At 46.0% G+C, this 25,187-nt stretch overlaps 1 protein-coding gene across 3 annotated transcripts in view; it reads left to right on the top strand.

Annotated features, from left to right (window-relative positions):
- Window positions 1-25,187, top strand: part of FRMD3 (FERM domain containing 3) — a 293,007-nt gene that overhangs the window by 208,915 nt on the left and 58,905 nt on the right. For all 3 annotated transcript variants that reach the window (XM_032392982.1, XM_032392981.1, XM_032392984.1), the window contains 7 exons: window positions 1,404-1,491; window positions 3,073-3,161; window positions 6,403-6,466; window positions 7,740-7,828; window positions 17,639-17,713; window positions 18,025-18,093; window positions 24,755-24,879. In XM_032392982.1, the coding sequence (XP_032248873.1) occupies window positions 1,404-1,491; window positions 3,073-3,161; window positions 6,403-6,466; window positions 7,740-7,828; window positions 17,639-17,713; window positions 18,025-18,093; window positions 24,755-24,879 (599 nt within the window). The remainder of the gene's footprint in view (window positions 1-1,403; window positions 1,492-3,072; window positions 3,162-6,402; window positions 6,467-7,739; window positions 7,829-17,638; window positions 17,714-18,024; window positions 18,094-24,754; window positions 24,880-25,187) is intronic.

Genomic DNA, 25,187 nt, shown 5'->3' with positions numbered 1-25,187 from the left:
GAAATAATTCAGAAAAGGGACACCTGGGTGGCTCGGTCGCTTAAGCGTCTGTTTTCAGCTCTAGTCATGATCCCAGGGTTCTGGGATTGAGTCCTGTGTTGGGCTCCTTGCTCAGCGGAGAGCCTGCTTCTCCCTCTGCCACTCCCCCTGCTCGTGCTCTATCCCCCCCACCCCCCCCGACAAATAAAATCTTGAAAAGAAAATTCAAAATGTAGTACAAAAAGACAGATTTAGAAAATGAAACAAAGGTTATAAGGTATGGAGGACAGACCTAGGGGTTTCAAGATCCATTTACGTGGGCCTGTCAAAGGAGAGGAGAGAGAAAGAAAGAATGGTTGGAGGTGAGGACGGAGGTTGGGAAGAGAAGAATCAAACAGCCATGGAAAAATACGAGTCGTCGGATTAAAAGTGTCCCCACGGTGCTGATCATGATAAGTAAATAAAGACACTCCTCAGACCTGTTCTAGTGAAATTTCAGTCACTCAGGGTAAAGAGAAGATCTCGAAAGGCTTTAGGGAGAAGGTAGATGGAATACTGTTTTGATTTAGAGGCATGATGACTCCTGAGGGGGTGAGGAGGGAATCCATCTATGGGGAGATGCTTGGGTGGAAATAGATTTAATACTACAATGTAATTCTACATTTTGGAAATAAAAACAAATTCCTGTTGTTTTCTTTGGCAAACTCTTCTTGGTTGTTAGGGTTACCTATTTATCCCTGGGGAATGGTTTGGATTCTCTAAGATACGTTCCGGGACTTAGTCAAAAGTGTAGTCTTTGAAATGCTGCACGATCCTGCTTTGGAAGTTAACCCCAAAAGTCCTCTCTATTGCAGCCCCTTTCCCCATCGCTGAGGCCAGGACCTTATTTACCACCGTGGAGGGCATTGCTGGGATAAGTGGCTGAGATTTCCTTTCAAAATCCAGAGCTTTCCAGTGGAATGGTTGACCGTTCTTCCTATGAGGATAGCTTTGTTCAGGCTTGCTGGTAGCATAAAAGAATTGCCCATATTCTACCTTGAGCAAGAGGGAATGCCCTTTACCCTAGATAATCTTTTGAAGTGAGTAGGAAAGAACCGATGCTGAGTTCTATTTCACATTAAGATTGAATTTGCAAGGCTTTGCTTATTGGTAACTTGATAACCATGATTAACTGTACGGGTCACTGGAGTTCTCAGAGTACATGTAGGTTTATTATGGAACAATTAGCAGGGAACATGAGCTCTGATTCCTTAGCAAAGAGCTCCTTGTGGTGAGGAATGATGATCGGTGTTACTGATTATTATTTATGTAGGGATTTCTCTCTTTTTTTTTAGTGTAGGATATCCCATTTTATTGAATGAAGGGACTCTAGGTTTCTGTAATCTTCTGTGTCAACAACCTAAAATTTTCTTGTGTGATTCTAGAGGCCAGAGCCCACCAGTTGCTGAATTTAACTTACTCCTGAAAGCTCACACTTTGGAAACCTATGGGGTAGACCCCCACCCATGCAAGGTGAGTGCCCCTCCTAGCAGGCCGACACATAATGATTGTTTTGCCCACAAGAGAATTAATTACTGTGGGGGATATTACTACAGGCTGACCCATTGTCCCTAATTGGAAGGGACAACAGTAGGCTGTAGTCACATGTTCTGGTGGTTGATTGTCTCCATTGCAAGCCTTCCAATTGCTTGCTAATTGCTATGTAGTAGCCATACTTTCCTAAATTAACATATATGATTCATTCATTTATCAAATGGATGGTTCTACCCCTGAGAACTTAAAGGATCCTAACAGATTTATTTTCAAGACCCTTGTCAGCAAGAAGGTAACCTTAAAAATTGGGAAAATAGAGGAAAAAAAAGACTTAAAATTATATTTTGACATTAGGATTTTTTTTTTTTTTCTGCTTTCTTTGCTCATATTATTTGATAGTATTTCTCTCAAGCATGTATCAGAATCACCTGGGCTCCACTCCAGAGTACTGACTCAGAATTGCTGGGGTTACAGCTGGGGAATATGCTTTTTTAGCAAGTCCCCAAGATGATGCACACATTTTCCAGAAATGTTTTATGAAAACAGTTTTCTTCTTTTCATACCTTAAACTAACTACGCATCAACCAGACACTAACTAGAATTCTCAACTAACCATTTATCTCAGCCAGGCTCTTAAAGGTAAGTTCTTGAGTTCTGCTGGAACATTTCTTTACCCATATGGGATCAGCTAATAGTATTTGGTGAAGTACTAGTTCTAGAACTCTTAGTGCAGGCTGCTCATTAGAAATACCCGGGGAGCTTCATACTCCTGCCACCTAACGACATCAGGGTCTGTGGGGGAGCAGACCAGGCTCTCCAGATGATTCCAACATGCGGCCGAGGTAGAGAGCTGATAGTACTTGTTCATATTGGCATTTTTATTTTTATTCGCACAATTATTTTAGCATATTTGCCAGAATCCTCTTCTGTAATGGTATAAATCAGTTTATTCCATTTAGTGAATTAGATTTTATCCACAATTTTGAGCCTGTTTGTTTTATTTATTACTTGGAGATGGACTTGATTTTTGTTGCCATAATTCCTTTTCTTTTACTGATCTATGCTTAGGTTTTCTTGGTTGAGGCTGGAAGCGAAGTAGGCATTTCTGGACATATCTTTACATTAAAACTACCAGGAATTTGGTATGGAATTTAATCAAGTCAAATTAGGGCTTTGGTTTCATAGCATCTTTGATTTTAGGGCTAATGATGACTGACACAGTTTGACAACATTACAGGACAGATCCGAGAACTTGGGTGGCCCCAAGACACACTTGGAAATAGACATAGTGGTTTGGGACTAATCTGCCTTTTCCCAGGATGTTCCTGGAGAGGTAGAAGGTCTGTTCCTCCAAGGAAAAAGCTGCATATTCCCAGACCTTCTCCAGATTTTAGAAGCACTATCCTTGGAAGTCCCATCTCAGAAACTTAGTTTATTGCCACGATCAATGGGATTAACCTGAAATTAACCCAGGGGGTGGATGAATGAGGATACCATTTATCATTTATTTTATATTTCTCATTCTCAATCCAGATGTTTTTGGCTCTCCTTTTTTTCCAGGATTCAACAGGCACAACAACATTTTTAGGATTCACTGCAGCAGGCTTTGTGGTATTCCAGGGAAATAAGCGAATCCATTTGATAAAATGGTAAGGACTTCTTTGGGAAACTAGCTTACCATTTTTCTTAATCTTGCTTTTCTTCCCCAGCCTTTGATACTTTTTTTTTTTTGTTTGGAAATGTCCGGTAGAATGCCTAGTATTCATTTCTTTGCCGTGGAGCATCATTAAAAAGGGATTATTCATCTATAAATAAAAGCCAACCTAGGTTGTCCTAGACCTCAGGAGACCTGGGGTGTGTCTTGGGCTCAGGGGCTCTGTCTCCAAAGAGAAGGTGTCCAGTGTTTCCTCACCAGCAACTGCTGCTCTGGCCAGAGGGGTGACCTGGGGTAGGGCAGGGCAGGGTAAAGGTACAGTTTCCCTTGAATAACTCAGGACCTTCTTCTCCTGCTCCCTCCTCTCCATTCTCTCTCTCTCTCTCTTTTTTAAGATTTTATTTATTTATTTGACAGAGAGAAAGAGAGACAGCGAGAGCAGGAACATAAGCAGGGGGAGTGGGAGAGGGAGAAGCAGGCTTCTCACTGAGCAGGGAGCCCGATGCGGGGCTCTATCCCAGGACCCTGAGATCATGACCTGAGCCGAAGGCAGATGCTTAATGACTGAGTTACCCAGGTGCCCCTCCATTCTCTTCTCTTGAGTCCTTGTTGCAGAGACGTCATGTGTTACCCAGTATATCAGTGAAGATGCTTTTGGCTCTAAGTAACAGGGATGTCTGCTCACAGTGGCTTCCAAATAAAAGGACTGATTATTTCACACAGCAAAACTTCCAGAGGTTGGGCGTTTCCATGATCCTTTAACTTAACTGCCTGACAACACCGTGAAGGACCTGGGTCTCCATTTTCTTCTCTGTCATCCCAGGGTAATGGCTTTTGTCCCCAGGCTCATGCTCATAAGGTGGCCATGCAAGCAACTCTGGCCATCCCATCTTCATTCAGCAACACCTAGAGCCTGGAGGAGAGAATCCCCTTCTGTGTGTCTCCTATTAAAACAAGGAGGACTTGTTTTACAGAAGCCCTGTAGGAGACTTCCGGTATATCTAATAGGGCAGGATTGGCTCACACGAACCTACTTAAAGCAATCCCTTAGAGAAGAGTGGGAACTCCATGACTCTGTTGGTCAAATCAAGACCCACCTCTTGTGGCTGGGAAGAACATAATCTGCATGAACATGTCATCTTGAGGAAGAAGAAAGTCTGAGTCATGTCAATACAGAAGTGGGAGGATGGAGCAAGGTAGGTGACCAGCAGGGCCCATGGTGTCCAATCAAGAAGATGGTTTGGGCAAAGAGCCAGAAGGCTGAACTTATATGGAATATTGTAAAGGCTCAGTCTTGTTCATACCTTCAGCTTGATTCAGTTTCCTCCCTGAGGGCCCCTGACAGGTTTGTCATCCCCCTCCCCCCATCATGTCTCACTGGGTGGTGGGCTCCCCCTGTGGCCTGAAGTTCTTCTTGATGGGCCAATGGGCATCCGCCTTCATTCGTGGGTTGGCAATGCCCTTGCATTTACCTGAACCTCAGTTTCGTGGTTCTGTTAGCTTCAGGATTTCCAGGACCCCTTTATCAACACCCCCACTCATGCACTGTCCTCTTGGCACCTCCCCCCTCCCTTTCAAACCTTCTCTGCTGGGTTAGCATCAGCCAGCTAGTGTCCACTCCACTCCTACACCTTGTACTCTTTTTTCTGAGATCCCTGATTTCATCAATCTCTTCCTTGACCTTTCTATCATTGCCTTTTGTTCAGCTCATACTTTCTGCTCCCCTCTGCACCCACTTGTTCTTTCTCCACAATGAGCATTCTCAAAACTCTTCTTCACTTCGCTTCTCTGAGTCTCTGTGTACTCAGTTGTAAGATGGGAATCCATTACATCTGGCATTACATATGGGGAGGAAAGGAGTTGGGGGAGAAGCAAATGCAACTGTGTTGTGAGTGGTGGGATTCATGAACTCTGACATCTTGTGGACGTGTTGCATGGTGGGGTGACTAGTTTTCTTCCCTGTGTTTTCTGCACCCTGGAAAGAAGGGTATTAATCACCTTGCAGGCCATTCCCCAATAAGCTCCCTACAGATTCCTGTTGACTTTGGGAAGCATGGATAATGTGGGGACTTCTCCTATCCTACCCTAGGACCACAGAAGACTTGCGGGTTAGATCCTCAGGTTTCTGAACTACTTGAACTCTGAAGTAGTTAGGGGAGAACCTGTCATGTCTTAAGTGCAGATTAATTGCAAGTCTCTGCTCCTTAGGCTTCTGTTTCTTCCTGGGTCCACTGAAGAGTTAAGATGGACAATCCCCGGACCATTTGTTTCTGGTTCTACATCGTGGTGTTCCTGGTGGGGTGCTGAATGTCATCCCCACCCCTCTCCAGCCTCTGCCTAGGCATGTGTATTTGGAATAGCTGTGGATATGTTACCAAAACAAATTTTATTCCCACATTAATCCTAGTTTTGTTTTTTGTTTTTTAACATCCACTGAGCTGTGTCACTCTTGCAAATCCTCTCCTAAGTTTGAACAGCTTAATGTAGCCACACTGTTCTTTTTCCCTCAGGAAAAAACACAGGGGCACAAATCACTCTTTTAGAAATTAGATCAAAGGACTAAAAATAGAATTGTCTCCTCTCTACGCATATTCGCTCACCAAAGAGGTGACCTAGGGTCCCCATTTCAGGCAGATTTTAATTGAGCAGCTCCTTAAGATAAAACCCCAAAGTTCCTCTTTTGACTACCATGTGTCAAGCTGTCCTCACAATTTTGAGCATCTCAATATTTAATAAAACTATTCTCTCATGAGCAGGGAGAGCAGAAATGAAAATTTTGCAGCCTGGTGTGTGTGTTTCTCGAAGATGGACGTGAAAGTTTGAGGGAGACAGATACTGTGAATCCATATCATTTCATTACCTGAACCTGAAATAATCACATTCTTCCTACCTCGCAAAGTGGGCTGGCCAATTAATATTGTTTTGGTCGTTAATGTTCACAAAGCCTCCAGAGCTCCTTGGAAGAAAGATGCAGCTTGACTGTAAAAAATGGAAGAAATAGTTCTGAGCTGCCTTCGGATCCTCTCTTGGGAAGAAAATTGCTGTATAATTCACTTGGGGGCTTTTCACTGCTCATTAAGCCTTTACTGATGATAAGATAATATCTTGTTTCATTGCAGTCGGCTTGGTGTTTGCGAGTCAGCCTGATTCCTGTGGGAATCAGGTACCTTAGTTAGCTGCCACTTTTTTTTTTTTTTTTTCTTCTTCTCGCCCAAAGAGATGTTCTTTTCTTTTAGGCCGGATGTCTGCAAGTTGAAGTTTGAAGGGAAGACCTTTTATGTGATTGGCACCCAGAAGGAGGTCAGTGACTGCTTTTCTAGCCTGTAGTTGTGTGTGTGTGTGTGTGTGTGTGTGTGTGTGCACGCGTGTGTGCAAACGAGAGGGACGCAAGCGTAAAACATGCCTTTAGTATTGTAGCCCCAGAATACCACCACTTTGAAGCTTACAGTGATAATGGAAGCTGTATGCTGAACATTTTAGAGGTAAATAAATAGTGGGTTTGCACATTTAAGAACAAAGTCAGTGAAATGAGTCGGTCAGAAAAAGACAAATAAGATTTCACTCATGTGGAATTAAACAAAACAGATGAACACAGGAAAGGAAGGAAAAATAAGATAAGATAAAAACAGAGAGGGAGGCAAACCATGAGAGAGTCTTAACTATAGGGAACAAACAGGGTTGCTGGAGGGGAGATGGGTCAGGGGATGGGGAAACTGGGTGATAGGCATTAAGGAGGCACGTGATATAATGAGCACTGGGTGTTAAATGCAACTGATGAATCAGTAAATTCTACCCCTGAAACTAATAGTACACTACATGTTAACTAAATTGAATTTAAATAAAAAATTTTTAAAAAAGAACAAAGTCAGTGAGCAACGCTTGACCATATACTACTGTGTAAAAAATAGACTGAGATAGAAAATGGAACCTTCTCTTGAAACTAACACTGTGTGTTAACCAACTGGAATTTGAATTAAAAAAAAAAAAGGAAAATGGAACCTCCTTCTACCTCTGTAATCTGCCAAAATATAGATTTATGAAACAAGTGAAGAATACTTCCAAAGCTAGGTATTCAACCACTGCTGGTGAGTTTTATAAATAGAGTCTATACATCCCAGGAGTCTTAATGAAGCTACCGGATGCAGGTTGGGTTCATCAGGGAATGCATCTGAGAGGAGGCCGTCATGGAAGCTTTGAGCCTTAGGGCTAGCTAGGTCTGGAGGTTTGCAGATTTTCTTGACTAGTTTTTAGATCAAGCACCGGTTATTCAGCGGTGGCAAAGTTTTTAAAGGACTACAAGTCTGATTGAGAGGTGGGTGATTCCTGGGTTGTTGAGAAGGATTGACTGTGAGGATGTTTTTTGTTAGAAACAGGGCCCAGTTAGATTCAAGATGTCTGCAAAGGGTGAGGGAGGCGGGACACCATTTCAACAGCACTTTTAAGACCAGGGTAATGCCTAAGTTACTTTTAGTCTGTTTGGCAGGTGTGGGCAGGGGGGGCTACAAATTGGTAAATACCTGAAAAAGATAAATTCTGTTTCACATGCCCTTTCTTATTTTGTCTTTTTTATTAGAAAAAAGCCATGTTGGCATTCCATACTTCAACACCAGCTGCCTGCAAACATCTTTGGAAGTGTGGGGTGGAGAACCAGGCCTTTTATAAGTACGTAGCTTTTATTCATTTAATCATAGGTTGTAAAAGCATCCATGGAACCACTCACGTTTTGCAAATAGCTGCATATTCATTTCTTTTAATTCAGTTCTTTTCATTATATTTAAGGGAATTGTAAATTCAGTGTGTTGTACAGGGCGACTCCCAACCAAGCCTGAGCTCCTCATTGGGTGATACTCATAGAATTGCAATGGGTGCTTTTTTTTTTTTTTTTTTTTTGCATTGATATTTCCATTCAAAATGTCACAGAATCTGTTTTTGGTTGGGTGCCCCCCTCAGAAGCAGACCTTGAGAAGAGTTGAGTGCTAGTAGTTTCTTTGGGATGTGGTTTCTGGACATACCGGAAGGAGGGGTGGGGAAGGGAGGTGGGGCAGCAAGCAATATAGGGCATGTTATCCATCAGGTCACTCCTGAGGGCAGCTGTGCTCAGCTCTGCTGGGGAATTCTGTCAGGCTATAGAACTTGCCTCAGAATTCTCCCACTGACAAGCAAAGGGCCCGGGCTGTTTGTTTACCAATTCCCCATTCATTTTGGTTGAAGGCCACTTCAGAAGGCAGAGTTAATACTCTCTGGCTTACTCTGAGTGTGGGCTGACTCTGCTCTCACAACCAGAGAAAGCAAGCTTTGGCAGAGAGTCACAGGTGTTTGTAGTAAGAAGCCTTCAGCACACAGAGATGGGAGCCAACGGCTTGTGGGTGGAATGCGGTCAGAGGCTATGTAGTGGAAAGTCAGTACTGTACAGGACTTCAGAAACCATCCACAAAGCTCTCAGGTTTCAAGAGAGCTTCAAATTTAGGATCTTCCCACTGAGTTCCAGCTTCTCTTCTTTGAGACACGCTTGTTGAGTGGAAGAGCAGTGGTGAGGGACACAGTCAGGAGCCCAAGCCAGCCCTGCCGAGGGTACCAGCTGGCCCCTGGAGCTCATCCACGTGGCCTTTGCTCTTTCTTCCCTCACACTAAATTCGGCCATGCTCATTAGACTCTTGTCTCTGAAAATGCTGAGTCTCTGAACCTCCTGGGCTTTAGCTGACAAGGATCAGGAGAGTGGATCAGGCTCGGACAATCTTTTTCAAATCCCTTTTTTATTCACAGAACTCTTTTCCTTAAATAGAAGTGTAAGCAAAGCCTAGTAGGTAAAGAGAGAAAAATAGAGGAGCTGTGGTTGTTGGTGATGATCAGAGTTGGGACTGGGGACTCGAGACCCTTCACCTGTTGCTCACTGCTTCTCAGGAGCTTGGGTGACCAGTTGTCTGCTTTTGCCGGGCCTCCTTCAGGCTTAGCATTGAGAGTCTTGTGTCCTGGGAGAACACTCTGTCCCAGGCAGATCCCATCAGGAGTATAGTTTGAAAGCCCTTGGATGAGATGACCTCCAAAATGCTGTGAGTGAAGATATGTATCAAAAGACCTCCCCACAACCAACTTCACTTCAAGACATCAGTGGGTCCCATCGGGTATTTGGGAACTGGTATATAAGGGCACCTGACTGCCTCTGAAATCATGTCCAGGCCTGTCCATTGCCCATGGGAGCTGAGAGAGGGAGATGCAGAGGGTTTGATGCTCTGCCTCTAGTTGAGGCCTGCATGTATTTTGCTGTTGTTTTTAATTATTTGAAAAATTGAGATCATATACCATAAAAATCACCCCTTTAACGTATACATTCAGTAGTTTTTAGTATAATTCACAAAGTCATGCAACCGTCACTGCTATCCAATTCCAGAACATTTTTATCCCCTCCAAAAGAAACCTTGCATCCATTAACAGTCACTCCCCATTTCCCCCCCCCCCCCCCCCCCCCGTTCCCAGACCTTGGCAACCACTGGTTTACTTTCTATGTTTATGGATTCACCCATTCTGGACATTTTATATAAACAGAAACATAAACTATGTGGTCTTTTGTGCCTGGCTTCTTTCACTTAAGGTCATATTTTCAAGGTTTATCATGTGGTAGCAGCATCAGTACTTTGTTTCTTTCCATGACTGAATAATGATCTAGTGTTTAGATAGACCACATTTTGTTTATCCATTCATCAGTCGATGGATATTTGGATTGTCCCCTCTTTTTAGCTATTATGAATAATGCTGCTATGAATATTCATATGAAAATTTTTCTGTGGACAGTTCTGTTATGTTTATACCTAGGAGTGGAGTTTTTGGGTCATTGGGTAACTCTATACTTAATTTTTTGAGAAACTGACAAACTATTTTTGGAGCCTAACCTTTTGGAAGTCTTCCGTTCCTCCTTTAATGAAATCATCTGGTTCTTGTCAAGGGATCATTTAGAGACCTTAATTAGTCATTTTGAATGAGTGTTTTCTCACAAATGAGGGAGCTGGTAGATGGAGTTTTGAAACAAAGCAAAACAGGATAGATCATGACCTATTTTATTGTAGGTTTTTATGTACATATCTGTACTAGATCAGATCTCTCTGAAGGTAGGAACTAAGTTCTATTTATCTTTTTATTTGCCAAAGACCCCAGGCATTCAAAAAATATTTCCTGGATCAACTGATAAGGCACAGTGCCTATCCTCAAGAGATTTGTATTTCATGGTAGACACCAAAAGGGAAGTACAAATAAAATGCTGGAGGGCACCCCAGAGGAGGGGTGAGTCTTGTTGTTGGGGGAGCCAGGAGGTAGAAGTCCCCTTCAGATGGAGGAAGGACATTCTGGGTAAGAGACCAACGCAGGAAAGTGGAAGATATTGGGGAAGATGAGCAGCCACACAAGGCTGGAGTGGAGGGTACATGGAGTAGACAGGGAGGAGAGGAGGGGCCAGGAGCTCTTGGGGCCAGACAGAGGGCTCAGCCATCATGAAAGAGGCAGTAGAGAAGCGAAAGGTGTGGTTGATGCTGCTGACCACAGATGGTGGAAGAGGTGGGAGTAGGAGAGGAGAACACCCAGTGGATAGACCTTTTGGAGGCTTCTCAGTCAGCTCTTCTTGGGAGGAGTTTAGCCTGGCTTTGAAGATCCTTTAGGTGAACTCATAGGATCTCCATCAAAGAATAACTTAGGACATTAATTCATTCTTTTGCACACACATTGTTTTAGCATGTGTGAGGGAGTCAGTTGATTGCTAGAGTCAAAGACAAAAGCAGAATTGAAAGGAGGGGGAAGAAGGAGAAAAACCTATGAACCGGGGAACTCGTTTTGCATATTTTAGGGTATGCACCTTAGCTGGCAGCTAGTAAAGAGGTCAGTGTGATAATCCTGTCATAAGATGGGCCAACTAGGCATATCAGAGGAATCCTTCCCAGTCTTCTGTGAGTGCTTCCGAAGACCAGGAGGGTTTAGTGGTCAGCACCTGTGGCACTGAACAGATCTTCCTTGACTTCTTTGACTTACGATGGGGTTACACCCTGATAAACCCATCCTAAGTTAAACATACTGTAAATCGAACCATCATATATTGGGGACCTTCTGTACAGAGGTGACCGAGTCCTTGTGCCTCTGCTTTGGTTAGGTCAGGCTACCCCGTCTCTCTCATGAAGACCCCTAATCCCTAATATTTATACCGATCTGAGTTTTCTTGGACCCTTTTGTTCCTTCATTGATCTGATAACTATCCCTGTTCCTTACGGAGAAGGAAAGATACCACCTGTTCTGACCAGGCTGTGTGACCTCGGACAAGTGTGGCCTCAGCCTTCTCATCTACAGAACGGAGGGGACAGGGCCTTGGGCATGGTTTGTTTGTCTCACTGTGTCCTGGTGTTCATGAGCATGGACCTTGGAGGTGAAAGGCTTGGCTTTGAGTCTTGACTCTGTCACTTCCTAGCGGTGTGGCCTGGAACAAAGCACTTGAACTCTGAGCCCCAACTTTGTTTTTCATCCGTAAAATGTAATACCTGCTGGGGAGTGCTTAGTTGTGCTGCAGTGACCATGACTACCCCCCCCCCCCCACTAATGACAAAAGGTTTTTGAGCGCCCGTTGGTCGCAGAGCCCCGTCCCTTTGACTCTGAAGGGTTCTGATTCTGTTAAGCTCAGGGGTGAGTGCCGTCCCACTGGGTGCTGCGTCATAATGGTTTCGGCTGGCAGAGCAAGGTCCTGATTTTGTTTCCTGACTTGGGAGTCATTTGCTCCTTTTTCTACTTCACCTGCCATGGGAACAGGGAGGCCTGGTGGCCGATGCCTAGGAATTCCCTAGTGTGCTTTTAAGACATGAATGTGCAGTTGGTCGTCCACTAGCCCAGGACCATGATCAGGTTTGAAAGCCTTTGTTCTGAGATCTGCTGCCTGGGAATGGAGCCCAGTGCAGAAACTCTGATTTTCCCTCCTGCTCCAAACCCCAGGGGATCCTCGACACAGACAGTCACCATTTCAGAGTTTCCCTTATGCCATGTGGTTTCTAGGTGCTGCCGCCCCCAGAGTACAGGTTCCCTGGAAGCGCATGGAGTCATTGAAGAGTTCAGTGGCTTGGGGAGTTTCCATTCAATGAGTCTGTCACACCTGCTTTATGCTATGCACTGTGCTGGGCACTGGGGACACTGTAGAGGCTCAAATGATGCTCTTTGTCCCTGAGTTTGGAATTGTTTGCAGGGCACAAAGGCAGTCTCTAAGAAATGTCTTACCCAGAGTCTGGTATGCATTTTGTCAGAGAAACAGCTATTATATTCAGTAGGTAAGGACCCTGAGAGCTCCCTACATGAGAGCCTCGCACACCTCAGTGAGCACGTGAATGACCTGGAGATCCTGCAAGAATGTGGAGTGTGATTCAGGAGATAGGGATGGGGCATCAGAGTCCATATTTCCTTTTTTTTTTTTTTTTTAAGATTTATTTATTTGAGAGAGCGAGAGCATGCAAGCAGGGGTTGGAGTAGAGGAGAGGGAGAGCATCTCAAGCAGACTCCCTGTTGAGTGCGATGTGGGGTTCGACCGCACGACCCCAGGATCATGACCTGAGCTGAAATCAAGAGCCTGATGCTTAACCAACTGAGCCACCCAGGCACCCCCCAGAGTCCATATTTTTAATAAGATCCCTGGTGAGGCTGTGCTGCAGGCCCATTGTCCACACTTTGAGTATCAAGGTTCCAAACCAGTGGTTCTCAGCACTGACTGCACATTAGAACCACCTGGGAGAGCTTTTCAAAAAATAACAAGCTGTGGACATTATGCTAAGTAGAAAGAAGCCAGACATAAAAGGCCACATATTGTATGATTCTATTTGTATGAAATGTCGAGAATAGAGAAATCTAGAGAGACAGAGAATAGATTTGTGCTTGTCTAGGATTAGGAGTGGAGGAGATGAGGGGGATAATGGGAGGTTGGTTCTTCCTGGGTGATGAAAATGTTTTCTCATTTTTAAATAAAATTTTGTAAATTAAGACCACTGAAGTGTGCAATCTAAAGGGTGAACTTTATGGTATGTGGATTATATCTCAATAACTTTATCATTTAAAAAAATCAGAATCTGGGATGACGGAGCTAGATATTGGTAGAAATAAATCTTTCCCAGGTGGTGCTCACACGCAGGCTAAGGTTAAATGCTTTAATCCAGTGATTCTCAAAGTAGGGTACTTTGACCAGCGTCAGCATCTCCTGGGAACTTGCTGGAAATGAAAATTCTTGGGTTCCACCCCAGACTTACTGAAGCAGAAACTTGTGTTTTGAAACGTGTGCTGGGTGAATCTGATGCTCTTTGAAGTCTGAGAAACTGCATAGCTAACGCATTATTTTAAAAATACAGGCCTGGATTTGCAGCCCAGTTGCCCCAGTTCTATCCTGTTACCATGATTCAGTGACTTAACCCCTCTGTGCCTCAGTTTCCTCATGTAAAAAGGTGGATTGTTTCCTCCTAGAAGAGAGCTGTGAGGATAAAATGAATTAATGTGTTTGAGATGCTTTGGATGGTACATGGCCCATCAGATGTTCGAGGAGAGTTCGAGAAGAGTCTTCTGTAGCTTCCATGCGGGGATTTTGATGGGGAGTTGGAGGTGGCAGTGGGGAGAGGGCAGGTGGGGAAGAAGGCTGGAGGGGAGAGGTTTGCTGTTCAGCTAGGTGGTGCATTCGTTGCCTGCATTGGGCAGATGTTTGCTCCAGGCTCATTGTTGGTGTGAGAGCCTGGGGAACTGAGCACTGGAGCATGTCAGCTAGTTAGAGCAAACAGGTCCTCTCATTGGCTGTCAGAGGGTCTGAAATCATTCCCCCAGAATCTCCATGACCCAGAGGCCTGGCTTTGGTGGCTCAAGAGTGAGAAGTCAGTGGAGAGGTTTTGAGAGTGATATTAGGGGGGGCGGGAAACTTATATAATGAACAGGTGCTTTCAGATAACTTGATCTCATTGAACGCTCCTCAGAACACTATGAATTAAGTATTGTAATATCCTCCCCCACTTAAAAAACTCATGGAGAAAGGAAGGCTGGGAAAAGCTACATGACTTGACCAAGGTCTCAGGACCAAGAGCAGGTAGGAGCCTTGGGCCTCTGCTCCTGCAGGTAAAACACCACCTCTTGGGTCATTCTAGAAGAATTTGGGGACTCAGAGGTTCTCAGGGGCAAGTGGGCTGCCTTGGAATGACGTTGGGGTATTTGATAAAAACACCAACTCTTGGATCCCCGGCAGACCTGCTGGATGAAAATCTCTAGTGACGGAGCCTGGGCACTGGTGTTTTAACCCCTATTCCAGATGCTGCTGGCATATGGCCAGGTTTGGGAACAACTGAAGGTGTGTCTTATCACCCGGCCACCTTCCTTTTCCCCTCACCATCTCCCTCCATCCTCTTGTGCTTCCCATTTCCCAGGGTTGTTCAAGCTCTCCGAATAAACTTCCCGGTGAAAAGTCCACTAAAGCTCTCAACCCAAACACGATGGGGCATCTACCTGCACATTTGGAAGGGTGGGGAACTGGTGGTCATGCGCTCGGGAGAGTGTCTCTGAGCGAATGACGTGACACGAATGTTCATCGTGGGCAATCAGCTGCCAGAAAGAAGGCAACGCTATTTCCACTCCTCCCATCCTGAGCAGGCAGGCTTTTCACTTTCTCTGCGACATGTGTCTTCTGAGGGTTTGGGTGGCGGCAACGCGGCTCTGAGGCCTCCCACCAAGAGGCGGCTCCAGTGTAAGAGGCAGTGACCCCCTCTGGGGGCCTGGAGAGCAGAGCTGAGGCTCAGCCAGTGGAAAGCAGAGCTGCCTCCTCTCCCCACAAGAGGCTCCCTACACCAGCTGGGCTTGCCACACCTCTTTGGGTTTCTGGTATCTTCTATAACCTGGGCACAGAGTTGCATTTGAAAACCCCAATTAAGGCTCTTTTTCCTTTTTCATTAATTAATGTTTGTATTGAGGTATAGTTGGCACAATGTTACATTACTTTCATGGGTTAAAAACTGCAATTAAGGCTCTTTATCTTCTTAGCAGACTACTTTGCCCCAAGGATCTTTAGAACCTAGAACAGTAATAACCAACATTTTAAAGACAGAAGCTTCTTTTTTTTTTAAGATTTTATTTATTTATTTGGCAGAGAGAGAGAGAGCGCTCACATGCGTGCACAAGCAGGGGCAGAGGGAGAGGGAGAAACAGGCTCCCCACGGAGCAGGGAGCCCTACGCGGGGCTCGATCCCACGACCCTGGGACCATGACCGAAGCCGAAGGCAGACACTCGCCCAGGTGTCCATAAAGACAGAAGCTTCTTTAAAGGTTTCTCTGCCTCCTACCTCTGAGGCCTGAGAGCAACAGCCCTGCCAAAAGGTGGGGAGTTGATGAAGACCGCCCTTTTCTCAGGCTTCTGTAGATAACGTGTCAGGCTCACAGCTCCCTGGGTGTGTGTGTGGGGGGGCAAGGGCAGGTACGCTGGGAGCAGGCGTGTCCTCACTGGAGGAGGAGGGCACCGTGGGACTCCTGTCCCATGTTGGCGCAGCTTGCTGGGGATTTTTATCCTCTTGACTGCATGTGATCTGTAGCCTAGCTCTGGCCAGCAGCCTGCACTGCCCGTCCCAGGGGGCAGGAGCCTCCCGGGCGTGGATCTCATATGCTCCCACCCGTCCTTAAGGGCTCCCACGCCACCTTCTCCAGGCCCTGCCTTGAAATGGAATCCCTCCACTCCCCAGGCCTGGACCCCCTCCCCTCCTGTCTCATTCTCCCTGCTCCTCATTTGTCCCCAGTGCCCTTCTCTGTTGGCTCAGGCCATTTGCAGAAGTGGAAAGGGAGAAGGGGCTTCTTTGCAAAAGAGTGTGCCTCTGGCTTTTCATGGTTCTGAGGACAAAGGCCAAAATCCTTAACTAGGACAGCTTAAGGTCAGGTCGTGCTAAATTAGGGGGAAAAATGTATGTGTGTGGGCTTGTAATTACAATAATAATAACATGGGGAAATGCACATCAGATCTTTTTAGTTCCTCCAGTGCTCAAGCTCTCCAGGCTTTATGCCTGCTGAGCCTTCCGCCCAGAACACTGCCCACCAGCTGCCCGGTTAACACCTTCCTGTCCCCGGATCTCAGACCCATGGCCCCCAGGCTGGATTGGTCTCCCCCTCCCATGCTCTCATTGCATCTTTTCCTTCATGGCCCCCACCACAATTTATAGTTATTCACTTATGTGTCTGGTTTTTAGATTAATATCCATTTCCCTTCTGGACCTTACACTCCATGAATGCAGAGGCCGTGTGTCTTCCCTGAACCTGGGGCGGGGGGGGGGGGGGGGGGGGGGGGAGGCTCGGTATTTGGTTAACAATTGCTCGAACAAAGGAACCAAGGCTTCCGAGATGCCTGGCGTTGGGGATAGCTGCCCGCACAGAAACTTCTAACCCCAGAGCCCTAGCTATATGCTCGTCTTCGCTCAGAATTCTATACAGCATATTGTTCTGTGTGGTTTTTCTATTAAGATTTTGGGACTCTCAATATTTTAAATGGTCCTGAACTCTTGGAGGCCATTCTTTCGAACCTGGGTTTAGTTGCACGAGGCTTAAAGTGATTGCCGAGAGACATCCTCAGCTGTCACAGCAATTTAGTGCCCTGTGTGTGGCCGGCACAGAGCCCACATTTTCGTTGTTTTCCAGAGTGCTGTGGTTTTGTTCGTGGTTATAGGTGTGCTTAGAGCTGCTGAATCAGTGTTTGGCCGGGCTTCTTGTTCCGCGTGTGTCTTAGTCAGCTCCCAGCCCGGGTTCCTTTAAAGGGCACTGGGTCATGGTGACCTCGCTGGAGAATACTCAAGCCAGTGACCATGTCCCTGGTGACATGAGCCCCGTGGTCTCTTTTGGGCAGTACACAGTAGGTGGCTTCTTTGTGACCCGGTGAGTGACCTGTGTCACCGGGAAGCTGTCTTCTGCAGTGTTGTTTCAGGCACAGGTGCGAAAGCTCCCCCCCCGCCCCCCCCCCCCCCCCCCCCCCCCCCCCCCCCGTGACCTGGAACTTGACACCATGTGACACAATCCGTCTTCTCTGTATCTTTCAAGTGGAAATTGGGAAAGAATCCTTTTGATCATCACTATTGCCTGCAGGTCGTGATCCAGTAATGGATTCTGAAACGAAATGTGTGGGCCGTCACCAGCATTTAGAAAGAACAGAAAGAGGGGCGCCTGGCTGGCTCAGTTGGTAGAGCACGTGACTCTCGAACTCAAGGTCTTGAGTTTAAGCCCCACGCTGTGCATGGAGCCCACTTTAAAAAAAAGAAAGAAAGAAAAGAGTTAGCAGAATGTAATACACATAGCGAAAGTAACTATTTTTTGGTGAAACTTCTCCTTCAGGTGTGTGTGCACGCATGCAATCCTCCAATAGCATATATTTCTTATAGTCAAAAATATCCAGTCCTCACGCTTTATAGCATGTCTCACTCGGACTTGACAATCTAACTACCACCTCTGTTTTGCTGCTTCTTCAAGGTATGCGAAATCCAGTCAGATCAAGACCGTGTCAAGCAGCAAGATATTTTTTAAAGGAAGTAGATTTCGATATAGGTGGGTACCTGTGGTTCCATTTTGATGGTGGGTTAGGGCGGGGGCACTCATTTACTTTTTGAATATCCTGCTTATAAATCAGTGCGCTTTGGCTTGTACGCCTGTTTTGGTCCTCCCTTTCCAGTCCACTCATGTCTGACCCTCATGGGCCCCCCTCAGATTCCATAGTAACTTCTCGGATGGAGGAAGAGAAGGCGTGGATTTCTAGAGTGGATCAGACCATTGTGAAGTTAAAAAAAACAATACACGAGCACACCCCTCCCCTTCTCTTGTGAGTGTGTGTGCACAGATGTTGTGTTTCTCTTTTGCAGCGGTAAAGTTGCCAAAGAGGTGGTAGAGGCCAGCTCCAAAATCCAGAGGGAGCCTCCGGAAGTGCACAGGTAAGGGGGGTGGTCTCTGGGGCTCTGGGAGGCTTCAGGCATGGACAGAAGGTTTTCAAGCTTGCTCTGCCACATTGTCTGTAACAGGAGAGGGGGTAAGGGCACCACGTGCCTGTACCTCTGTCAGCGTGGGCACATCTGTCTCCAGGCACGGCGCTTTCGCTGTTCTGGAAGTTTCCCAGGGACAGACTTGACAGGGCCGTGGCGTGAGTGCGGCCCAACTCCATTTTGAGTTGCTTGCTCTGTGGGGAGTCATTGGCTTGATTGGGCCCCGAGTGTCACATGCACAGTGTGTGTGAGGCACGGTGGTGTCATCTCTTGGCCGAGTCTGTCGTCCTGCCTTCTTAGAACTGCTCTCTGTTCATCAGATGTGGCCGGTACCCATTGGCCCGACTTCTCTTAGACTGTTTCCCACGAGGAAGGCAGGCGGTGCTCGTCTCTCTCGGGGCTCCTCACTCCCAAAGGTCACTCAGAGGAATGAGGAACTTAGTCATTAGTGGTTTGAGAGTACGCATCTTCATAATGTGGCAGCATATGCCGTTCTGAGAATGAAATATTCTCTTGGTCACGTTTGACTTTATATCACCATGAGACACACAGATCATTGCACACCCTAAACCTCAAACATGCTAACTATCTAAAGCTGAACATTATCATGACGTTCTCCTTTTTGAAGGCAAGGTCATCCTAAGTTATGTTTGTTTAGGAGGTTCTCACACACTGGTTGGCACCTGTTCCTTCCCCTTCTGTGGACTTGGAGGAATCTCCCTTATGCTCATATTTGCCCAGTCTCCTCTGTTTCCAGCATGACCCCGTGAGCTGGGTGCCTCTTACCTTATTCCCTGGGTTGTTGGGTCTCTTGAAAGAGTGGCTGAGCCAACCTGGCCCAGCATCCAGACAGCACTTCTCTCCCACACAGGGGAGCAAGACTATAGTTGGCACAGGATCCCATGCAGATGTGTACAGAGAACAATTCTTTCCTGGTTTGGGTGACCCAGTGAGAAGCTGTCACGTGCATGCCTGCAGACGTGGTCTTTCCTGCTTCTCGAAGCAGGAGAAAGCTGTAGGGCTAGGGAAGCTGGAGCACTGTGGCAGAACCGTGAAAGTCTTCTAACTTACCTCTTGATAACACTAGTCTTTTATTTGTATTTACTTATTTTTAAAATAGTCTTTACAGTCCCTCTTCTACCACAAATTGTGGTTACTCGGTGTGGCAGAAATGAAAAGAGGAAATGATAAAATGTATCATTTGAACTTTCCTAGACTCTGGGCCAGAAGTGACCTTAAGGATCACCTAATTTGATGCTTCTATTTTATAGACAAGGGAACATGGGTCTCGGAGAAGTTAAAAGATTTATCTAAAGTCATAATGTTTTTTCTTGTGGCAGACCTAAGCCTGTGTTCTTTTCTTTGTAGCCTTTGCCACCCAGAAACCCTCTGGCATTCTCTTAGAAGCTGGGAGGCAGAACCACCCCAAGGGATCTGCTTGGGTTTTAGTCTTCTAACATGAAGTGTGAGTGTTTGATCTTAAAAAAAAAAAAGAAAGAAAGAAAAGAAGGAAATACTTGATGCTGGGGAGTTCTCTTGACAGCACAAACACAAAGAAGGAAACTGTTTTTAACAAAATGCTTTCAGAGACTCATATTCCCAATACATAAGACTTTCCAAGAATCCCATAGTTATCATATATAGATGGTCAGTGAGATCAGAAATAATTGGAAAAAGCATTTCTTTTTTCAATTGAGGTTTGCTTAATTTATGGGAATCAAGGATTCCTAGATCAGGGCTTCTCAAACTTTAACTTGGACAGGGATCACCTATGGATCTTGTTAAAATCAGATTCCAATTCATGAATCTGGCATTTCTAATGAGCTCCTAGGTGGTGGCCATGTGGCGGGTTCATGGACTACACTTTGGGTAGCCAGGCTGTGGGAGTGAGGGGAGCAGAGTGGCCATAGTGAGAATCTTTTCCCGAATGGACCGAACCACCAGAGGGGATGGGAAATGAGGCATCAGTCCATTTATAGTTTCCTTTTTCTGGAACCTTCTAAAATCCCCCAGGGATGTAACTGCACACAAGGACCTATAGACCCTTGAGACACTGGTTCACATGCTATTTCTTCCCCTTCCACTGACCCTTTTTATGTGTATATGAAAGCCTATTGAGTCCACATGCTCAGGACACCTCTCTGGTCCTCAACTTTTTGGCAGTATCTCTCAAATCTCTGACAATATAAGGAAGAATTTGTTTAAAGTAATGATGCAAAGCAAGCTGTGGGAGGAAAAGGCTTGTGTCTGTTTGGTCATCTGTGTATCACTCAACACCTAACCCAGCACTTGGCACATAGTAGAGGTCAGTACATAGTTGTTGAATGAACCTGTGAACCAGGGGTGTGGGGTGACGGCAGCAGGCCTGCAATTTTCTGAGACCTGAGATCTGTCCAAGGTGCTGCCCTGCGGACCTTGACCTCCTAGGAGGCAAGAGTGCTTCCAGAGCCATGGAGAGGTACCCCTTGCAGTCGCAAATTCTCATTTCTTTCCAGTGGCCAGTTGCATGGTAGGACATTTTTTCTCTTAAGCAATTATTTTTGAATTATTTTGGCTTCTTTGATGTGGCTGTCGAAAGTGAGAATATAGTAATGAACTCTCCCTCTGGCTGTGTTTAGAGATGAGCACTCTAAGGCTTCAGTTAGTTGTCTTTCCTCACACTTGAGAGTGTACTCTTCAAAGAATGGCAAGTTCATGGACTACTACTTTTGCTGAGGTGTGTGTGTTTAGAAAGAGACAACACAGACAGATTGAGGACACTGTCTTGGGATTTTTTTTTTTTTTTTCAAAAAGAGAAAAAGCTAACTCTCATGATAGCTCACTGATCTTTACTGATGACAAGATCCCCAAGCAAATCCCTCCTAGCCTGGGAATCGCCCACCCATGCCAGGGGCCCAGCGAAGCAAAAGGCTGCAGCTCGGTGAGCCTAGGGCTGGCTGTGTGAGCCACCTGGGCTCAGCAGCCACCACCGGGGGACACCCAGAGGCAGCATTTGGACCTAAAACGAGCACCAATTGAGGGGCCATGAACTTGGTTGTGTTGCTTACAAGCTGTGTGTGGTCTAATCTTGGTTGTGTTGCTTACAAGCTGTGTGGTCTTGGGTAAGTCTCTTAACTTCTCTGATCATCAGTTTACTCATCTATAAAATGAGATTCAGAATATTGCTTTGCCCAACTTCTAGACTTTGTTATGGGCATAAAAATAAAGTGCTTTAAAAATTAGAAAGTGCCATGCAAATGTGAGGTGATGATATTCTTCCTGTCTCTCATCCAAAAATGGGAAGCTAGAATTTAACAGATCTGTCCTCATTAAAGCTTCTTCAGATGGAGTTTTGATGACAGGCCAACAGCACTTGCTTCACTGCAAGGACTGGTGCAGAATTCCACGAGCCTTGTGTTAGTTGCTCTATATTATGCCATCAGTTTTTGAAGCCAATCTTAGAATGTCCTTGCAGTTTCCAAAGAAAACCTTTTTACCTCAGTAGAATTCCCAGTGACTGTTTCATTGGGAAACTGCTCTGTGCTGAGTACAAAATGGGTCAGGCATTTTGCAGAATCCATTGACGGGTAGATTCTGAGAATGGGAAACATGGCACAGACCCTTGCCTGGCTTGGGGAGACTCCAGCCAGAGAAGCTGTTACATCAGGAGCTCAGGTGGAAGGGCAGGGTGGGAGCTGACTGGGATGTTGGCACGTCTTCTAGAAGACCATCTGACACAGTGGACCCTCATATAGCCAGAGAGCAGGACATTAGCAGTAGTGAACAGAGTCCCCCCTGGGACACTATAGGATAAATCATGCAGAAAGTGCAGGAAGGCAGTGGAGAGCAGAGCAGGAGCACTGGTTGAGAATCATATGATCTGAGTCTGCTTATCTTAAGTATCTTTAGTCAAGTTCTGTAACTTCACTGAGTCTGAGTGTCCTCATCTGTGAATATGGTATTTTTCTTGCCTGTCTCACAGGTACACTGAGAAAAACAAACACGGTCAAGTATATAAACCCGTAAACTAAAAAAGGAGCCATCAAATTCTGGCATATTTATTAGTAGTGTAACTGTGCTGGTGGGCTCTTGCTTTAAATAAAGCTGGGATCAGCTGGCACCTTTAAAAAGGTTGCAAACAGAGAGGTATGAAAAGGTAACCTATAGTCTACAGGGGTTGGTACAGAGAGGGTGGGAGACATGCATTTTGATTCTAGTTCTGATTAATCTTACCCTCTGGCTGTCCCAGTACCCAGCACCAAGCTCTCGAGCCCTGGATTCTTTGTGCTCCAGGAAAACTCTAGCTGTATCCACCCTTGGGTTTATCTGAGTCTTGTACTTATCGGGAGGCAGTGTTCCCCTCTTAATCATAGAACTGGAGAGTTTCAGGGTTGTAATCGACTGTGTGGTTCATCTGGCCTAACTCTAAGCAGACCCTAAACCCCCTTGACCCTAGCCATAGGCCTCTGCTCCAGTGTGGCAGCAGGAGCCTGTGGGCATGGGCGCTGAGTCAGCATCCTCCTGACCAGCCAGTGCCCAGCAGGCTCACACCTGTGAGGTCACGCTTGGTGAGCTCAGCCTGTCCCAGCACCGGGCAATTGGCCAGACGTTGTAGTGTTGGCGGTGAAGGCGGGCAGGTGGTAGGATGCTTTATAACTCCAAGTGAGGAGTGTTGGGAGGGGGGGCTGCTGTGGAGCAAAAGATCCTCCATAAAGGCTCATTACAGGCCCTCCTTGATGATATGCAGTCATTTTTGGGGGACAGAACTGCTGCCAGTCAGGGGGCATGGGTGGCTAGAGGTGGGGCAGAGAGATTCAGTTGGTGCAACAGTGGAAAATGGGCTTTTCTGAGGTCAGAAAGCTCCATGCTCCACACAGACATGGCGACATGTGCTTTGCAGAGCTAGAATCACAGTCATGAAGGCCACAGGGCCAGAGGAAATCCCATGAAAACTCAAAAAATGAAGACTCTTCCTTCCCTCCCTCCCTCCCTCCCTCCCTCCCTTCCTTCCTTCCATATGCAAGGAAACGCTGTCTCCATTTCTTTCCTTGTCAGCTCCACCATGCTTGCCAGGACGTACCACAGGCATCACCTCCCCTGAGAGGTCCTTCCTGGCTCTCCCTTCCCCCCACAGCAGGGTCGGGTGCCCCTCCTTAGAGTTCCCAGAGGACCCTTGGCCATCAGTCTCCTCCGTGGGATTCGTACTTTTCCAACTGTGGTTGTAGCACATTAATGAGTCATGAAATGAAAATAGACCAGCACTTCAAACAAAATGAAATAGAATGGGGAAAAAGAAAGTGAATCGCACATAACAGGAGTTACTCTTGTTGCATGAAACATTTGCTTTACTTTTGTGCCTCCCCATGTGTGTACAGAGAAATGACATAAAATGCATTTCTTAATGTGGGTCTCTGTCAAAAAAGTCTGAAAATCATAGTTCTAGAGAGTGAGTTACTTCATGCAAGGACCATGGTTCACTGGAACAAGGCAGACCATCCAATGCATATGTATCAGCTGCAAATAAATGTGCTGTCCCATGCCAAACAGAAATGCCCAGGCTATAAGACAACTCTGTAACCAACCTGGGGAATACCCATGTCAATCTGAAATGGCAACTTATGTCAAGCCAGGATTGCATTCCATTTACTTCAATTTCAAATGTGAGCAGCCCTTACCCAGGGAGGTGCTGTAAGGCACACCAGAATGGGTAGATCAGTCTCTGCCCTTAAAGTGCTTGTCAAAGTGGGGCTGATTAATACACCAGTAAAGACAGAGAGACAGAGGTGTCAAATGCCATGAGATGTGAAAGAAGGGAGGGTAGTGTGAGGGGAGAGAGAGAGAATGAATGAAAATGTGTCATGGGGTCATCCAAGGGGGCATCAAAGGGTTAGGAGACATTTGACACCATCTTTGAAGGGTGGGTTGGTTTGGGTTTTGACAGGAAACATGAGGGGAAGGGTGCTGAAACACCCACTAGAGGTGCCTCACCTCCATGTCTTTCAGGGCGGACAGCTGGTCTCCCTGCAGCAGGGAGTGTAGATGGGCTTCTCGCTATCAGCCAATAGTCTTGATGAGATGCTTGTACATTTTCCTTGCCATCTGCTGCCCTTCGCAGCCAATGACACGTGTATGCTGCCTTCAGAAGCAGAGCTTCTGTGACTGGCTGGTGAGAGGGGTGTGAATTTGAATGGGAGTATTAAACATAGATATTAAATATTGGACATCCAGCAACAGCAGGGTAGCTCAAAGCTGTCTGACCAGGTTATGTTTTCATTTTTTGTGTTTTTTTGGTGCTTGTTAAATTACTTTGAGCCATTCCCTTCATTCACTTTTCTGCGTCTCTAGTTCAGTGACACCTGCGTCCCATGTCTGCGTTGTCGCCTAGTATGCCTCAGTCTGGTGACATATGGGGAAATAGGTTTTCGTTAACTGCGTTGCATTAAGACACATGGACGTTTTGTCAGAACCTTAAGGATCAAGAGGGCTGTATATCTTAACTGTTATGTTCCCTTTACCACTGGCCTCATGCATTGTGGAAGTCTAGAGACAGTTCCCAACTTGGGTAGCCAACCGAGATAGAGGAGCTGGTGTTTGCAATAGAAACCAATTCCCTCTGGTTTGTGTCTGTTTTCAGAGCCAACATGACTCAGAGCCGCAGTTCCTACTCCTTGAACAAACAGCTCATCATTAACATGGAACCCCTGCAGCCCCTGCTGCCTTCCCCCAGTGAGCAAGAAGAGGAACTTCCGTTGGGTGAGGGTAAGTACCCTTCCTTCCAGAAGATGGCATTGCAGACTTACCCTAAAGGGACGAGTAAGGCACCAGTCCTGGGTACCTTGGTAATGGTTGGGGTGGGGGATGGAATGAGTCATAAGCTGTTTCTTTTCTTTTTTTCTTTTTTTTTTAAAGATTTTATTTATTTATTTGAGAGAGTGAGAATGAGAGAGAGAGAGAGAGAGAGCACATGAGAGGGGGAAGGGTCAGAGGGAGAAGCAGACTCCCTGCTGAGCAGGGAGCCTGATGCGGGACTCGATCCCGGGACTCCAGGATCATGACCTGAGCTGAAG

Source organism: Phoca vitulina, unplaced genomic scaffold, assembly GCF_004348235.1.
Source record: "Phoca vitulina isolate PV1807 unplaced genomic scaffold, GSC_HSeal_1.0 scaffold70, whole genome shotgun sequence".
Classification (NCBI taxonomy): domain Eukaryota; kingdom Metazoa; phylum Chordata; class Mammalia; order Carnivora; family Phocidae; genus Phoca; species Phoca vitulina.
Note: the sequence above shows the minus strand (reverse complement) of the source record. Positions and strands in the feature narration are given on the sequence as shown.